The sequence below is a fragment of the Bombyx mori genome, chromosome 22, assembly GCF_030269925.1.
Source record: "Bombyx mori chromosome 22, ASM3026992v2".
Lineage (NCBI taxonomy): Eukaryota > Metazoa > Arthropoda > Insecta > Lepidoptera > Bombycidae > Bombyx > Bombyx mori.
Window position 1 is genome coordinate 9,395,460 of NC_085128.1, and position 16,661 is coordinate 9,412,120.

At 34.1% G+C, this 16,661-nt stretch overlaps 1 protein-coding gene across 2 annotated transcripts; it reads left to right on the forward strand.

Moving 5' to 3' along the window:
• Nucleotides 1-476: 476 nt before the first annotated feature.
• Nucleotides 477-16,246, forward strand: LOC101743800 (protein lethal(3)malignant blood neoplasm 1). 2 transcript variants are annotated; one of them, XM_062674958.1, is made up of 5 exons: nt 477-541; nt 3,060-3,160; nt 8,521-8,671; nt 13,637-13,768; nt 14,130-16,246. In XM_062674958.1, the coding sequence occupies exons 3-5, from the start codon at nt 8,521-8,523 to the stop codon at nt 15,536-15,538; spliced, it is 1,692 nt and encodes a 563-aa protein (XP_062530942.1). In that variant the 5' UTR covers nt 477-541; nt 3,060-3,160; the 3' UTR covers nt 15,539-16,246. The 2 variants fall into 2 exon arrangements, with proteins under 2 accessions (XP_062530942.1, XP_012550748.2); XM_012695294.4 differs by lacking the exons at nt 477-541; nt 3,060-3,160 and adding an exon at nt 5,025-5,223.
• The last annotated feature ends 415 nt before the right edge of the window (nt 16,247-16,661 follow it).

Here is a 16,661-nt window from a genome sequence, read left to right on the forward strand (position 1 = left end):
ACTTACCATCAAGTGGGCTGCAAGCTCGTCTGCCTAAAAAGGCAATAAAGAAATGGCTTCTAAAAAATTACGTAACCATTACACATGGATTACACAGAATTTACAGAACTTATTTTATAAATTATCATTTACGACAGGCCTGATAACAAAACACAATAAAAACATTAAGGCAAATATGCATGGGAGGTCGCGTTAATGAACTCTTAAAATTTAACGAAAGGAACGATACTAATTTCAACCCAATCTCTTCGGATTTAAGAGCTACTTTCATTTCTAATCCTCTGTCGCAACGTAGATAAATGATTGGTTTACTGCACCTGTGAATGATGTTCATTGATCGGTCGGAATAGAACCTTGATTATAGCGGTAATTGTAAAATAAACATTTAACACTCAAGTTTTGACCTTTGTCAATTAGAGTGCGTGTATTTGGTATTCATGAGTAAAAACTAGGTTTTTTACGTAGCCTAAAATACTAAAATGACACAAGGCATCATCCGTGTTAATAGTAAATTAAGTAGTCTAATTGCTTAAAATATAAGGTGAGTAAAATTGTTTCCTTGCATTATTATAATAGTTAGATTAGTTTTCGTTATTGTGTTGTTTGTAAGGAACTTTGTGTACAAACGTAGCACATATTATCTTGTTTAGTGCTCATTTTTACTTGTTTATTGTGTATCTTTTTAGCTTATAATATGTATTGAGTGCCTAATAAAGGAAAAAAATGTCTACGTATGTGGCACTCTTTTTTTTTCCTACCTATTCTGATAGCCTTGAGAGGCTATATCAGCTTTGCCCTTACGTGTAGGTGAGCTCACGGGGCTCAAACCGGAGTGTTGCTAACACGAGCAAGCTAGCAAGAGCAGTGCTTCGCAGAATCTACCACCGGATCGGAAACGCGACTCACTGAGAATATCCGGTGAGAAACTCAGTGGGCTGTATCTGAGGGTTAATTCACTCGTCTAGCACTTCGTCGCAAGCGACGGGTTCGACGAGGACGGTGACCGGTACTTGTGGTACCGTAAAATGGGGCGATTAGGGACAAATTCCAACTTTATGAGCAATTTTAAGGTAGTTGTTGATGTATATAATGCTATATCAGGATCAAAATGATTGAGTCTTGGGGGCATCTTTGTTGTCTAATTTAAAATTATGCAACTAGCATTCCAGTTTATGCAAAAAATGCAAAAATAGGTGTAATCCCTATTTACCCGAAAATTGCGGTTAATTGGGACGAAATGAGAAATTTGCTAGGGTTGGCACTATTTTTATTTTTATATATAGTTTTAATTTATTTATTTATTTAGTTGCACCAACAAAGTGATCATCAATAAAAAAAATTGAAAAACTGACAAAAGTACATGGCAGACATCACCTCAATTATAGGTGCAATCGACAGTGCAGTAACAACAAAATATATATATAATATATATGTATATATATATATATTTACACATATATAGTGGGCTTTCTTAGAAACTGTTTATATTTCTCCGTTCTTGGTAAGTACTTAGGGGCTGATATTTCTATCTGGGTTAAGAGATTAGGTGTGTCGGTTATTCCATGGATTAATCAGATGAATACCCCCACTCTGAACAAATATTAAATATTTTATTATGTATTACTTAGACATTTTTGTCCACCTTGAGATTTCATTGATCTTGTTACATGTCTCTGCAAAATCGACTTACTTATATTAAATTGCTTATCTATTTCAACTAAAGACTTATTCCCAATTTCGCTTCGATAAACCAGATTTTTACCAACAAATTAAAAAAATATTGTTATAACTACATAGACAACCCTACAAACCTGTACCTATTTATACTTAGGTCGTTTCCATTTCACGTATTCTCATCCCAATTGACCCCTTTTTCGTTGTTATTTGTACCTAAGACGTCCCCAATATCCCCAAAAACAACAGATTTTTACATGTATTTTTATTTAATCAAATACATTAAAACCAATAACAACTGAGACTTACCTTTAATATATATGCTGGTTCAAACACTAAATAACGTTTATAAATCATAGTCGTCTTCTATTATTATCAAATAAATAAAAGAGAGCAAAGTTTCTAGCACTAAAATAATTACCACCACAGGAAGTTAATTTGAAACGCGATTTTTTATAAGTTAGCAGCTATTATCATGCATATTCAGAGTTGTTTTGTGAACTTTCAACATTCTACTATTAAACTACAAAAAAATGGAAGATTTTGCAACGAATATAAAACTTATATTGAGCGTCGAAAGATTTTCCCGGTTTTGTCCCGATTCGCCTTTCAATCCCTAATCGCCCCATTTTACCGGTACCTAAAAGCACCGTTAATGGATGGAGCACTCGTGAATGTTAAAACAGTGAATAAAAACAACTATATTGTCTACCGTTAAGTATTCCTTTAAAACATCGCTTGAAATGGCCATATCATTTAATTTTCAAGAATGAAGAAAGAAGTTTATGCCAGAGTTAATTGGAGCCTAGTGAATAAGAAGTTCGAATGTGGATATGGTTAGAACTGATGCAATGGTTTTTTTAATTCCTTATATGGGTGGACGAGCTCACGATCCACCTGATTTTAAGTGGTTAGTGAACCCCATGGACATCAACAACGTAAATGATGCCACCCATCTTGATAAATAAGTTTTAAGTTGCAGTTATTACAGTACAAAGCTACCATGCCCTACCACCAGTAACTACGTAATGTATAATAATAATTAGGAACTTAACAAAATTATCTCAAGCAACTTCTCAGATCTCGGAAAGCAACATTTAAAATATTCTGTTTTAATAATGGCATTTATAAAACAATTAATTGCGATATAATCTTTGTTTGTAACTAATTTACGACTCTACCGCAAGTATAGGTAATAAAATATTTTTATGAACAAAATAAAAGATACTTAATTAAAACCACAACAAAACTAATATTTTAAGCAAGATAACTTAAAAAACTAATGTGCAAACATTATTGGAGTTCAAGTCGTTTGAGTACTATATTACTTTTATTTTTCTGCTATTGGCAGTAAACATTATTATTCTAGTGTTTATCACTTCCAGTCAAGGGCGGATCCAGCTTTGGCGCCAGGAGGGGGTCACATAGTCGTGGTCAAGTCAAGAACTTATAATTTAATTTTGACAACAATAGATACAAGTAAAAAGTAGGTATTTTATTAATACGGTACGTAAGCACTGTACTTAAAAATATTTATTCTTTATTATTACACTTGCAAAACTTAACACATAATAACTTGTATATACACGTACATATTGCCATTTTCTCTTGAAGACATCCAGAGAAGCACTATCACAAACGTTTGCCATCATACAAAGTTATTATATTATATTAAATTAATTAAATATTGAGGGTATGAAGTTACATAAAATCTGTATAGTGACAAAATATATATTATAAATAAAATCATTACGTTCAATTAGTGGTCCACCTAAGTCTTGGAGCCGGCTCAGGGGAGGGGGGGGTCCGCTGTTGCTTCCAGTGACCAGTTGACATGATATGAACGGACTGCTTATCTGACCATTTAATCTATTAATTGTGCTACATACAATACAATAGTATTTACAAGGCTTCGTTGTCTCCCATAAATCCATAAAAATGTTTATCATATTATTTTTATTGTCTATGGACATAACACACAATTCACGTGCTGTTCAGTGTAAGCTAAAGATTATAGACGATGCCCCAACCACACATGAAACCGAAGTCGCAATTTATTTTGTTCAATAATTATGCTCCTTTCAAACCCGAACGCACGAATAGTCAACATATTTTAGATTTAAACTTATTTTGCGTGACATTTCTTACTATAATATACTATAAATGCTCTATTGAACGAATATGATCGCGCACAAATTGTAATACCTGCAATGGTATTGTGAAGACTCAAAACTTGTTGAACTCTAACTCCCTCACACGTCAACACGCCTTGACGTTTTAGTAAGTTCCGCAGAAAATCATTAACAATAAATAAAATTTAATAATATCTCGGTACGTTAACAGGTTTTAAATATGTATTATATATTGGTTTTATAACTACAATCAAATAACCAACTTAATTAAGTTCTAGAAGAATAGTTACCTAACAACTCGACTTAAATGAGAAAAAGAGCGTTTAGTCCTTAAGATACATCAAAAGTACAGTACCTACGCTTATTGATAAACGTAAGCTTAGAAACTGTCAAAAGTAATACTTAATTGAATATGAAACTCGTAAGGATTAATCCAAACGAAACAAAGGTTCATGTCGCTCTCGTTCACGTCATGTGTGAGTGAATAATTAAACAAACGTGGCTCGGCTTTGATGAAAGCAAATAATTAATGGAACGATTCGTATGTCTGTGTTTCAACGATGCTAAGCCGTGTTGTAAGCACACATAGATAAGTCCACCTTCTTGCCTATTTCTGTCCTGAAGCACTCCTTCGTTCGAAGAGTTTTGGCAGCCTCTATATAAAATTAACTCTATACTATATAAAATAGACCTGAAGCTTATGCCCCAGGATGGGGAACAGCACACACATTACAAACAATAAAAAAAAAGATAGATCACCTATGCAATTAAAACATCAATTGTACGTCCCAAGATAGACAAGATGTCAAGCTGTCTATAGGCTCCGAAAACTGCTTATCTGTGTACGTGTGGTGAGAAAACTTGTCTACTCATTTCTGTTACATATTAAAGTGATTAATATTTACTGGTGACTTCGACTAAATGCTTAATTACTTTTAAACTAAACGGAAGCCTTTGCTAGGTATCACATTCAAACGATAATGAAACTAAAGAATTTGTTTCATCAATATAAACACATGTTTTATGAACCATAAATCTTATTGTAATCAGCAAAAGCGTTCGAAGCTTTTATTATAGTATAAAAAAATCACATTAATATGGCCGCAGTAAAGAACTTTTCAAAAATTTAAATTACGTCACGCGTGTTTTCCTAGAACATAAAGAAAACAGTACATCGAGACGTTGAATTTTTTTTTTTTACGTAAAATGAAACACATCATTACCGTCGTATTAAGCCTTCAAGGCACGTACTCGTTCGATAGGTATAGCACATCTGTGTGCTTCTGATCCGCTTGTATGTTCTATGCAAACGTATTAATAAATTACGTGATCCATGCGAACGGCACAGTCTCGTTCTAACTCTTGCGCAACGGGCCGCGGAACAGGCCGGCAGGATAGCGTTCCAATAAACGTCAAAGTAAGTAATCGTATTCATTGAAAATATACATAATTTTAATATAAATAAATAAATAAATATTTACTAACAATCACGCCACGTTAACTGGTCCCGTGATAAGTTCGTAAAGAACTTGTGTTACAGGTACCAGATAACGGATATAAATGCATGATTTTTATAATACACATACATATATTTAATATACATCCATAACCCTGGAAAAGACATTTATATTTATCATACGAATATCTTCCCTTGGCGGGATTCGAACCCGTATATAATCGTATTTATTACGTTATTAATAAGTTCTCGTAATTTATAACAATAGTAGAATAGAGTAACATATAGCAATACGAAAACATTGAATTCCGAGCATATTTGTGCAAAGTTAAACAATATTAATGGCTTTCTATGAAAAATAAAATATTTCGTCTTTTATAAAATAGTACCAGTAAGCGGTAATAGAATTTATTTTCAAAATAAAATAGGAAAGCTTTGTTCGTAAATAAATTTAGCGAAGAATATAAAATAATCAATTGCATTAATTGTCACAAAGATTTGAAACGATGATTGCAGAATACATTTTTATCGTATTTTCATTTATTAAAAACAATTATTCTTCAAAATCCAAGAAATAAATAAATAGTTTCAATAAATGATCAAAATATAATGTAACTACTCAAACAAATGTATTTTAGAAGTTTTTACAAATATTTTAATAACAGTTTGATTACTACCAAAAGATCATCTAAACCAAAAAAAAATTTCAAGTTTAATTACATGTAAACCTAAAGTACATTGTTGATGTCTATGAGCTCCAGTAACCACTTAACATCAGGTGGGCTGTGAGCTCGTCCATCCACATAAGCAATAAAAAAAAAAAACAGTGGCCTACGGTAACTATTTGAGAACAGGTAGGTCGTCTATACTGAATAGTGATATGCGCTATTTAAGCCTCAACCTAAAGTTCATTTTTTTTGGTGTTAAATCTAAAAATTTTAGTAACATTGAAAAACCCACTTCCTTTCATTTTATTGATCATGAATCAAATAAAAATGTAGCCAATTATACACACTATCCAACACAGTAAGTTTTGGGTAACAAAAAATATCAAATCAAAATATCAACGCGACATTTACCCACACTTTTTATGTAATAACCGTTGAAATTAAAAAATTTGAAATATTGATACAAAAAAAAACCGAAACAAATTACCCATTGATTCGTATAGTAAAAAACATTAAACACTTTCACGTTTTTTGGTATGTCTTTGACAGTGGTGTCAGATTACCGGTAATCTGAGGGTCATATTCGTCGTGTCGGGTTATAAAAGAAGTAATTCTCCACATAAATCAATCACATACAATTGACAAATTCATTTTGATTAAAATATCCATCAATCGCGTTTGAAATTAGCGATAAAATATTTATTCTGTTTGCAAAGGTCTTTTTGTAAAACATCTGTGAATATTTTATTTACTCGTTTTGTTTATCATTTACATTAATTTTTTTAATAGAAAAACTCTGGTTTTGTGGTGGCAGGATATTTTGTGTTTGCCTGCACTCAAAGACAAGGGTCTATAGATTCTGACGCGAAGCGGGTATAGGTAGGCTTCGGTTTAAAGGGTTTCGGTTTCGGTTTAAACATGAGACTCTAACCTCATGTCTGAAGAAGGGTAGAGAGACATTCACGTTGTACTATTGATCCCAATAATTTCTGAAGACCAAGCCGGTCGTGAATACGTTCGCACTCGTATTTTCTGTTCGATACAAGTTTGATTATTTCCTTGCTTTTGGGTAAATAAGATTGTTAAATAAAAACGGTCAATTAGAGATTTTAGATTTAATCAACTCGACGTAACGAATATCAACTGTTATATTATGTTTAAAAAAGTTGTTCACAAAAAATTTAGCGTTCATTTGATGTATCCGATTCATTTAGAAGCAATAAATGTCGTAAATGAACCGAAACGAAATATTATTTCTTATAAAAAAAGCGATCTTCAATAATGAACGCTACACGATGTTAACAGACAAACAGATTGTATTAAAAAAATTTTTTATATATTTTTTGTCTAATATTAATTTATTTATTATAAAAAAAAAGAACACAATATTCCTAACCTAAAAGCACATGTTATTATCCGCAAAATGCTTCATCAGATTACAGAAATAAAGTTATCAGCAATATGCTTCTTCAAAAATTTGTATTAAATTAGATAGAAACAATACAACTTACTGTTAGCTTCCAGCTTGACGTTTAAATCATTTGTGTGTGAATTTTAGGTGAAAGGTGAATCCGAATTGTTTAACAAATCAATTGTTTAACGCTAATAAAAAATCGGTTAATAATGATTTACTGGTTATTAATAATTCTTATAAGTTTCAGGGAACTTTTAAGAACATAGATTTACAATTGTATTTTAGTGATAAACCATTTCCAAACTATATATAACAAAAAAAAATTAAAAATATATTTTCCTATATAAGTCACTGAAAATAGGTATTTAGTTGCATTCAATTCAAAGCTTGAGCGTTATGTTCTTTCAATGTGCCAGGGTAGTTAATGCGATCTAGAAATACATTTACAAATGCTTCATAATATTAACATTATGTACGTTGCACTCTAGCTTTGACTAAAGTAGCAGTTTATTTAACTATACAAAATATAATAACGTGAAGTGTGTTCACTTGAAGTAACAAATTTGAATAATTTGGTTTCACAATAATAATTACATATTACTGTATTCACGGTCGAGTCAACAATGTCACGTTACCGAATGCAAACATAAGTGATGTGTACTGTTAAATAATTCTGTTACTCCCGTTGCAACTAAGAAATATTGTGAGACGTGATAATAAAACGCGATTGATTTATCCCGCTTTGGTCGGTGCGAATTCGAATTAAAATAAACAGAAGCGACCAGGCGGCATCTACCGATCGCACATCCGCATTTCGGTTAAGTTTTATTTGAAAATATATTTGTCGAGTGCTTCAAATTTATTGATCTGCAGTTACGTCACGGATGTAATTAGCATTATGTCATGCATCACGGAAATATGTACATCAAACTGTATTACATACGATAGGCGTTAATTTAACTTTTTCTCGTACTGCTCAAACAAGTACGTTAAGTTACGCTTAAGAATTTGGTGATCACGAATCTATGCACGCTATTATTATTTTTGATAAAACACTAAACCAGGTACACACACCAAACAAGTGTAATATGTATTCTTTAAACGTCAGTACGTCTGACATTTTTGGATCTGTGGATTAAAGTTACCAATCCTAATCTAATAAAACAATGCTTACAGATGGATCTACTCAGAAAGATTAATATTATTGTGGTGATTACTACATGCATATTACTCCAAGCAGAAGGAGCCGACAAATATACTGATGAGAAAAGACCGTACGAATTCGGTTTCACGATTGACGGGCAGCAGCATAGACACGAAAAGAAAGGTAATCCACTTATGTACATCGTATGTGACGTAGCGTGGGTAGGCCTTCCACAAGATTTTACTGGTGGTAGGAACTCTTGTGAGTCCACGCGGGTAGGTATCATCCTGCCTATTTCTGGCGTGAAACAGTAATGCGTTTCGGTTTGAAGGGTGGGGCAGCCGTTGTAACTATACCTGAGACCTTAGAACTTATATCTGAAGGTGGGTGGCGCATTTACGTTGTAGAAGTCTATGGGATCCAGTAACCACTTAACACCAGGTGGGGTGTGAGCTCGTCCGCCCAACTAAGCAATAAAAAAAATGGACTAACGACCTATTGAGATTCGCGGGGATCCGCTGGATTCAAACAGCGCAGGACCGATCTTTGTACCGAGGCTTGGGGGAAGCCTATGTCCAGAAGTATGGGCTGCTAGAATAGAATACCGTGTGTGGAATACATTTACTCAATGCGGCTTATAATTATTTAAGCTTAGTTTTATATTAGTCATTTAAAGTTACGGTAGCAAATAAAATAAACATTTATTTTTGGGATGTTAAGTAGGCTCCACACACATCACAACGTAAATGCCGGCACCTACCTTAAGATGTGTGATTAAGCTCTTAATTATCTTTGAAACTGGTACGCATGATTGCTACGCGGCAGAAAAGGCAAAATGTTAAACTGTATCTACCCGTCTAAGATTCAGCTATCAATCTGTACCTTTTGCACTGGTCTCCAATTAAAGCCAGGTGTGTTATGAGTTAATGTTTAGTTCAGCCTATCTATATATTAATACGTGAAGCAAAAACTTTGTATCCCTTTTTACGAAAATTGCGCGGACGGAGGATATGAAATTTTCCACACTTATAGAGAACATAGAGAACAAGTGCACAATGCATTTTTTTGGAGTTTACTCCTTTAGAATCGATTTACATATATAGGCCCGGGGTATGAAAATTATGGGGACCAAAATCGTACTAGCATGTCACACGAAATGCGTTACGCGCCTGATTGCGCATGTCACACGAAATGCGTTATCGCAGGTGACGCCGGGCTGCTGCGCCGGCAGTCCGCCACAAAGCCTCGTACTGATCGCGCGTTTCTCTCATTATTGTATTTTCATATATTTGTTAGTCGTTTGTTTTGTGTCTCGTTAATTTGTTAATAATCTGTAGTGTATCGTGTTGTCGTAATATAGAACTATTTCTCGTATTGTTTCGTTTAATTTTTTATATCCAGTAAACTCCAGTCGTGCGTCGGAGCGGACACACACACTTTTTTTTTTTTTTAAATAATGCTTAAAAGATACATTAAATCAATAAAGAAAACATTACACACACTACATACCATGTATTTGACGCACACACGCATGCATACTATTTATTGTCAAACTTTTGTTCTTGACGTTTGTTGCCAAATTGAGAATAGATTAAATATTGTTTGTCTTTCTTAATATTTTTTATAATGTAGTCTTGGCGAAATTTGTGATTATAGAAGTATAATATACAATCATAATAGTGTACAAATTTACAATTCCAATTAATTATAGTCGAATTTCGACTACTGCGGGCCCTCTAGTTTAAATTAAATTATCTATACCGTATTTTTTTAAATTATATTTTGTAATTTTTTGACAAAAGAGATCATGTAATTAGATACGGTATGACTCCTATCATCAGTCATTGTATACACATAAGATACGAGCCACTTTTTCTGGAATTTATTAATGATTCCGTGATTGGCAAACAATTCGGTGTTACCTGAAATGTCATGAGCAATTCAAAAATTATAATTACAATCTAAATATGACCTCAATAGCGTATTGTTCTTCATAGGTCATTAAATTAAATTACGTAAAATTGCCTATTGAAAATTCATCCTCCGTTATTAATTTAAATGTGACGATCACAATATTTTGTCTTTTTATTATCACCAAAAGATAATGGCTAATGATAACTTCAAATTAGCTATAAAAACCAATGAAGACTACACGAAATTTCCATAATGAATTCATATAAAATAATATACGAAGCTTATTTGGTTTTTTTTCTTGTCTAACTATAAATATATATTTTTTATTAGAGTTAATTATCTTCATTTCTGTTTATTGAATTTTTGAATTCATTACAATAATTCTTTGTAGTTTATTTTTTAATAATGTATCTAATATTATTCGGTAGAATTTATTTAATATTATTTACACGGTGAGCTTTGTCGTCTTGTCTGTATGCTCAGTTCCGTAGGTAAGATACAATGTACGTCGTTATACTTTATCGTAGCAGATTCAATAATCGTGGGTGGGACTAAAAACGACAAAAATCCGAGACTAATCGAAGTAAGATTATTTCATGAATCTGTGAATACAACAGATCAACAGATTCTGTTCCGTTACAAATTGACTTAGCGAATGCATCCAAAATGTTTATGAAAAACCATAAGTTTATAGAATCTTGCATCCGTTTCAACACGCATTTAATCACTATTTACGTTTTGTATCTGAACACAAAGACAATCCTCGTTTATTATCAAAATCTTTTTAATCTTAAATTCTGTTTTTTTTTATTATTGTAATGACAGATCTCACAACTCGTAAGATGCTCATTGATCACCAAGGCTATAAACAATGCCAAGGACATGTTCCTAACCACCCCTAATATATATTTTTAGACTCATTTCATGTTTTACTGCTTTTGTCTGAGTTATTCTATTGCCGATTTCACTGTTCGAACGTTTCAGATTCACTAGATCATTAGAAGACATCATTCTGTTCTGTTTCCGTGTTATATCATCTATTAAGCTACGTAGACTCTCAATTCCATTATTTACTGGAAAAGTCTCATAGTTCCAGAACAGTTTAGTCATTTTTGCTGTTAGAGAGTCATATAACCATATTGTGTGTATCGTTGTGTCTTGTATCTAGGAATATGGGTAAATTGAGAGTGGGAGATATAATTTATAAATATTTATGTATATGTGATTCATAAATATACTATCATTAGAATTTTAATAAAATAACAGGTACATAATTAAATTATATACTCTTAGTTGGTACAATGTGTTTTGTTTTGAGATGCAATTTTTTTTTCGTACCTAAGCTGATAGTCTTGAGAAGCTACGTCAGCGTAACCTTAGCGTGTAGGTGAGCTCTCGGGGCTCAAACCTGGAGGTGTTGCTAACACTAGCCCTAGCAGGCGCAGTGCTTCGCAGAATCTACCACAGGATCGGAAACGCCACCCACTGAGAAGATCCGGCGAGAAACTCAGTGGGCTGTGTCTGTGGGTTAATTTACTCGCCGAACCCTTCGTCGCAAGCCACGGGTTCGACGAGAACCGTGACCGATGCTTGAGGTACCTAAAAGCACTGTTAGTGGATTAGGAGTATCTGAAATGACGTGTTTAGGGCGACGTCAACTGTTTACCATTCGGTCTGCAGGATCGGAATTTCCGGCGGCCCCAACAAGATGGTTTTCATTGAAAGTTAGTAGGTAATAATTCTAACTCTTAACTTCTTTGAGTATCCGATCTAACTACATGCAGGTTCTCCAAAACTTTAATCTTTACAATCAACATATGAATTTATTAACCGATTTTGTGATACAGAACAAATTTATTGTGATGGAACCTGAGAAATTTTCTTAGCAACTATAAGTTTTGTTTAATCAGACACTTCCTGGATTCTTGGCAGAGCCTGACAGAAACTGGAAATTCCTATTAAAAAAACTTCCTAAGCTCCATCGATAAACGAAGATCGATCGGACAAATATTGATTGAGAAAAATTTTAATATAAAATATTATAAAATAAAATAATACTCTTAAATACTAAATTCATTAATCTTATCAAACTTCGATCAATAAATATGTACATTAAAGTAATCATCGGTCAATCTGTCGATGCTTAACCTTTCTACGGTCAATAGTATTCGACTCGCGATTTAAAATTTTACTTCCTTATATACGAATATACGAATTTTTTTAAATTGTATAAATTGCGTATTCCTTAGGATGCTCATAGAGGGGTGTTTTTTACGATGAAAATGATCACTTAACGAAAACTTTACATAAATATTTGTTGTGTAGTTAGACTTTTTTTTTTTATTACTTTTGTTGGTTGGACGAGCTCACAGCCCACCTGGTGTTAAGTGGTTACTGGAGCCCATAGACATCTACAACGTAAATGCGCCACCCACCTTGAGATATAAGTTGTAAGGTCTCAGTATAGTTAGTTACAACGGCTGCCCCACCCTTCAAATCGAAACGCATTACTGCTTCACGGCAGAAATAGGCGGGGTGGTGGTACCTACCCGCGCGGACTCACAACAGGTCCTACCACCAGTAATTACGCAAATTATAATTTTGCGATCCTGTGGACCGAATAGTAAACCATCGACGCCGCCCAAAGCACGTCATTACGGATCCTCCTGATCCATTAACGGTGCTTTCAGGTACCTCAAGCATCGGTCACCGTCCTCGCCGAACCCGTCGCTTGCGACGAAGGGCTCGACGAATAAATTAACCCATGGACACAGCCCACTGAGTTTCTCGCCGGATCTTCACAGTGGGTCGCGTTTCCGATCCGGTGGTAGATTCTGCAAAGCACTGCTCTTGCTAGAGCCAGTGCTAGCAACACCCCCGGTTTGAGCCCCGTGAGCTCACTTACTAGCTCGCTGAATCTAGAATAACTCCTCGAGGTTACTAGAATAGGTAGGAAAAAAAATACTGTTGCGCCGAGGGTTGTAAGCTCGATTTGCATAATCATTCATCGGAAATTATATACTATGTTGAACAAGTTTGTTTGCTCTTTGTGTGGGTGCTTATTTCCTATAAATGTATATATTTAAAAGTATTTAAGTATGTTGGTCAGTCTCTGGTACCCATAACACAGGGAATCCATAATAGGGGCCGGATGATTGTACGTTATTTGTTCCCAATTATTATTATTATTAATATTATATTATCATTATTGTAATCTAAACATTACGCTTACAGATAAGAACGGCATTATCATGGGAGAGTTCGGATTCATCACTGCCGATGATGTATATCATGTGACAGTGTACGCTACTGACGAAAATGGAAGATTCAAAATAATTTCTATGAAGAACATACATTTGAAATCACGTAAGTTGCCCTTAAGTCAATAGAAAAACTTTAGAGAGATAATTAGTAAATTTGATTAAGCAGCGGCTTCGGTCTGCTCCTGGCATTGCTGACGTCCATGAGCGGCGGTAACCACTTACCAACAGGTGGGCCGTGTGCTCGTCTGCCTACAAAGGCAATAAATAAAAAAAGATTGCTTCGCGAAAACAATACGCAGATTAGTGATACCAACTCGAAGAAGACCAAAATTTTCCCTACAATTTTAAAACACCAATATCACATCTAGTTTTAAATATATAAAAAATACAAAAGAGTATTTAATGTCTAATTCAAAGATCTCGTAATGCAGTATCAATACATTCAATAATATTTTTCATTGCAGAATCGACATCGCAAAGACAGGGTCACTCGTTGCAAATACCGAACACACAAAACGCTATAGCGTCAACTCAATCGCCCACCCAAAAACCAGAAAACACCCTCAAATCTATATCTATAGAACCACCAGCTAAATCCTGTTCGCATTGCAGTCTGCCGACAACTTCTACAGTTGCTCCGGCATCTGCTAAACCAGCATTTATCAATGGTGGAATTGGCGGCACAAAATCGGACGTACAAAATAATCAAGTGCCAACTTACAATGTAAAACAAAACAATGCTGATTCACAATACCCTCAACAAGGAGATTTCAAAAACTTCCCAGGTCAACAACTCAATCCTCAAAATGTAGGAAACCAACAAACTCCTGACGTACAAAATAGCCGTACAAATCAAAATAATAAACAAACACAAGGGGCTTCTGGAAGCTTCCTACCACTGAGTGGTAGTGGAGGCTCTCAAAATGGTTTTAAGCAAACCCCTGTCCAAGCCCTGTCTACAATAGCGAACCAAGGTGGAGACAATCCAGAATACCCAACTGGACTAAGGAATAGCTTTGATTCTCCACAAGGACAACAAAATGAATTCGGTGCTCCACAGAGACAACAAAACAGCTTTGGTGCACCACAAGGAAATCAAAATGGATTCGGTGCTCCACATGCTGCCGCTGAAGGCTTAGGAACTTCCAAGGGATCATCTGATAGTAATATTTTCAACAACCAAAATTCAAAAACACCTAATTCATTTAATCAGGGCTCGGATGAACAAAGAGGAACACGTGATGAACAAACGGGTAGCAACGCTGGCGGTACAGCTAATGAAAGAATTAATAGTATTAACGCAGGTCAAACTACTACTGGGGCTGTTGCAGGATCTCGTTCACCTAAGCTGTACAATGTAAAACCAGATCAATCTTCCAATGGCCTGAGCCCAAGAGAACAGTCTCGATTCGGACAAGCCAGTGGCAATAAAATTAGACCAGAAAATGGTCAATCTAACAACGAGAAACCGACATTGACATACGCTCAAATCCAAATTGTTGATAAGAATACTGACATTCACTCCAAACGCCCTGGAGAAAAAGACGGATTACCTAACGGTATTACCGAAAACGACATGGTTCATCTTCTTTATACGTTCAATTACACTTTAGGTTTTCAAGCACATTTTGAAGAAGGATACTCGAACGGCGTCAAACAAGGATACTATTACGTTACAGGACGAAATGGAATCAGAACAAGGATCGATTACATAGCAGACGATAAAGGCTTTAGACCTAAAATATCCCAAGAGGTGCTTGATTTACTGTCTGAAGATGTGCCGAAACCTGAAACAGAAAAAGACGAAAAATACGGTCTGAAGGGCTATGAATTTAAATGGTTATATTATCCTCTCGAGTCTAAAGCGCGGTAGAACTAAAAAAATTATATCATACTAGTTTGTAAATAAATCTAATAATAAGTTAAAAATACATCACGAAAGTATTACAGTATATATATTAGTTTGCTCTAAGAATCTCTTGTATTTTAAAATTGGATGTTCTTGTAATTTGATTTGTAAAGATTCTATTTAATAGCCATCCTTCAGATTTTTTTACTAATTAAAGATAGTCAAAATAAATCAGCAAAACTTATGTTTGTGTTACACAATACCGTTTTCATTTTCGTAATATGTGAATTTATATTGATTTAGAGAAGGTAAGATAGGATGGTACCTTTTCTACTCTTTAACTATCGAAAAAACTTTTTGCAGTGATTGTGTTCAAATTTTTTTGTAAAGTGTAATTATACAGTTTGTGTTACAGTATTCTAGTTTATGCTTAGTAAGAATGAGTAAATAGACATTCTGCTAAGTAATTAATAACGGTGCTGAATTTAAAATACATATCCCATTATCCATATAATAATAATATATTATACCTATAAATAAATTTAAATATAATCCAGCAAAAATCTTATTCTATCTCTAATCAACATATCATTACTAATTCTGAAATAATATATATTCATAGAAATCGATTTGTACTTAGATATTACTGTGTTATTGGCGTTTATTAACACATAAAATATTTTTTAGTGAAAATTTTAACTTAATTGCAATGAAAATCCTTTTAAAGCGCCATCTGTTGTAGTTTTATTTTATTAATTTCCTATTTAAGCCCTAACTTTGCAGTTATACAAATGGTTTATATTAATTATAGTAGATGGCGCTATCACTGGCAAAACTATAACTTAATAAACTTGTACTTAAAGGAATTTTATTAAAACCGTGTTAGTAAGCCGTGACGTAGGCCATCTACTTGAAGTCTTCAATTCAATTCAAATAGAAAACAAAAAAAACATGAAGCAGCGATTGTTATACTATCCATGTGAGTCTCTGGGATGAATATTGATATTAAGGAGCCGGAGATTCTGATTTAAGTACGGTCTGCAAGAAACTACTAATGTAATCTCTTGTCAGTTCCTATGATGTCACATCATCAGGTGATCAAACACGGTTAGACAGACAGGACGAAAACATAAATATTTGTTTCATT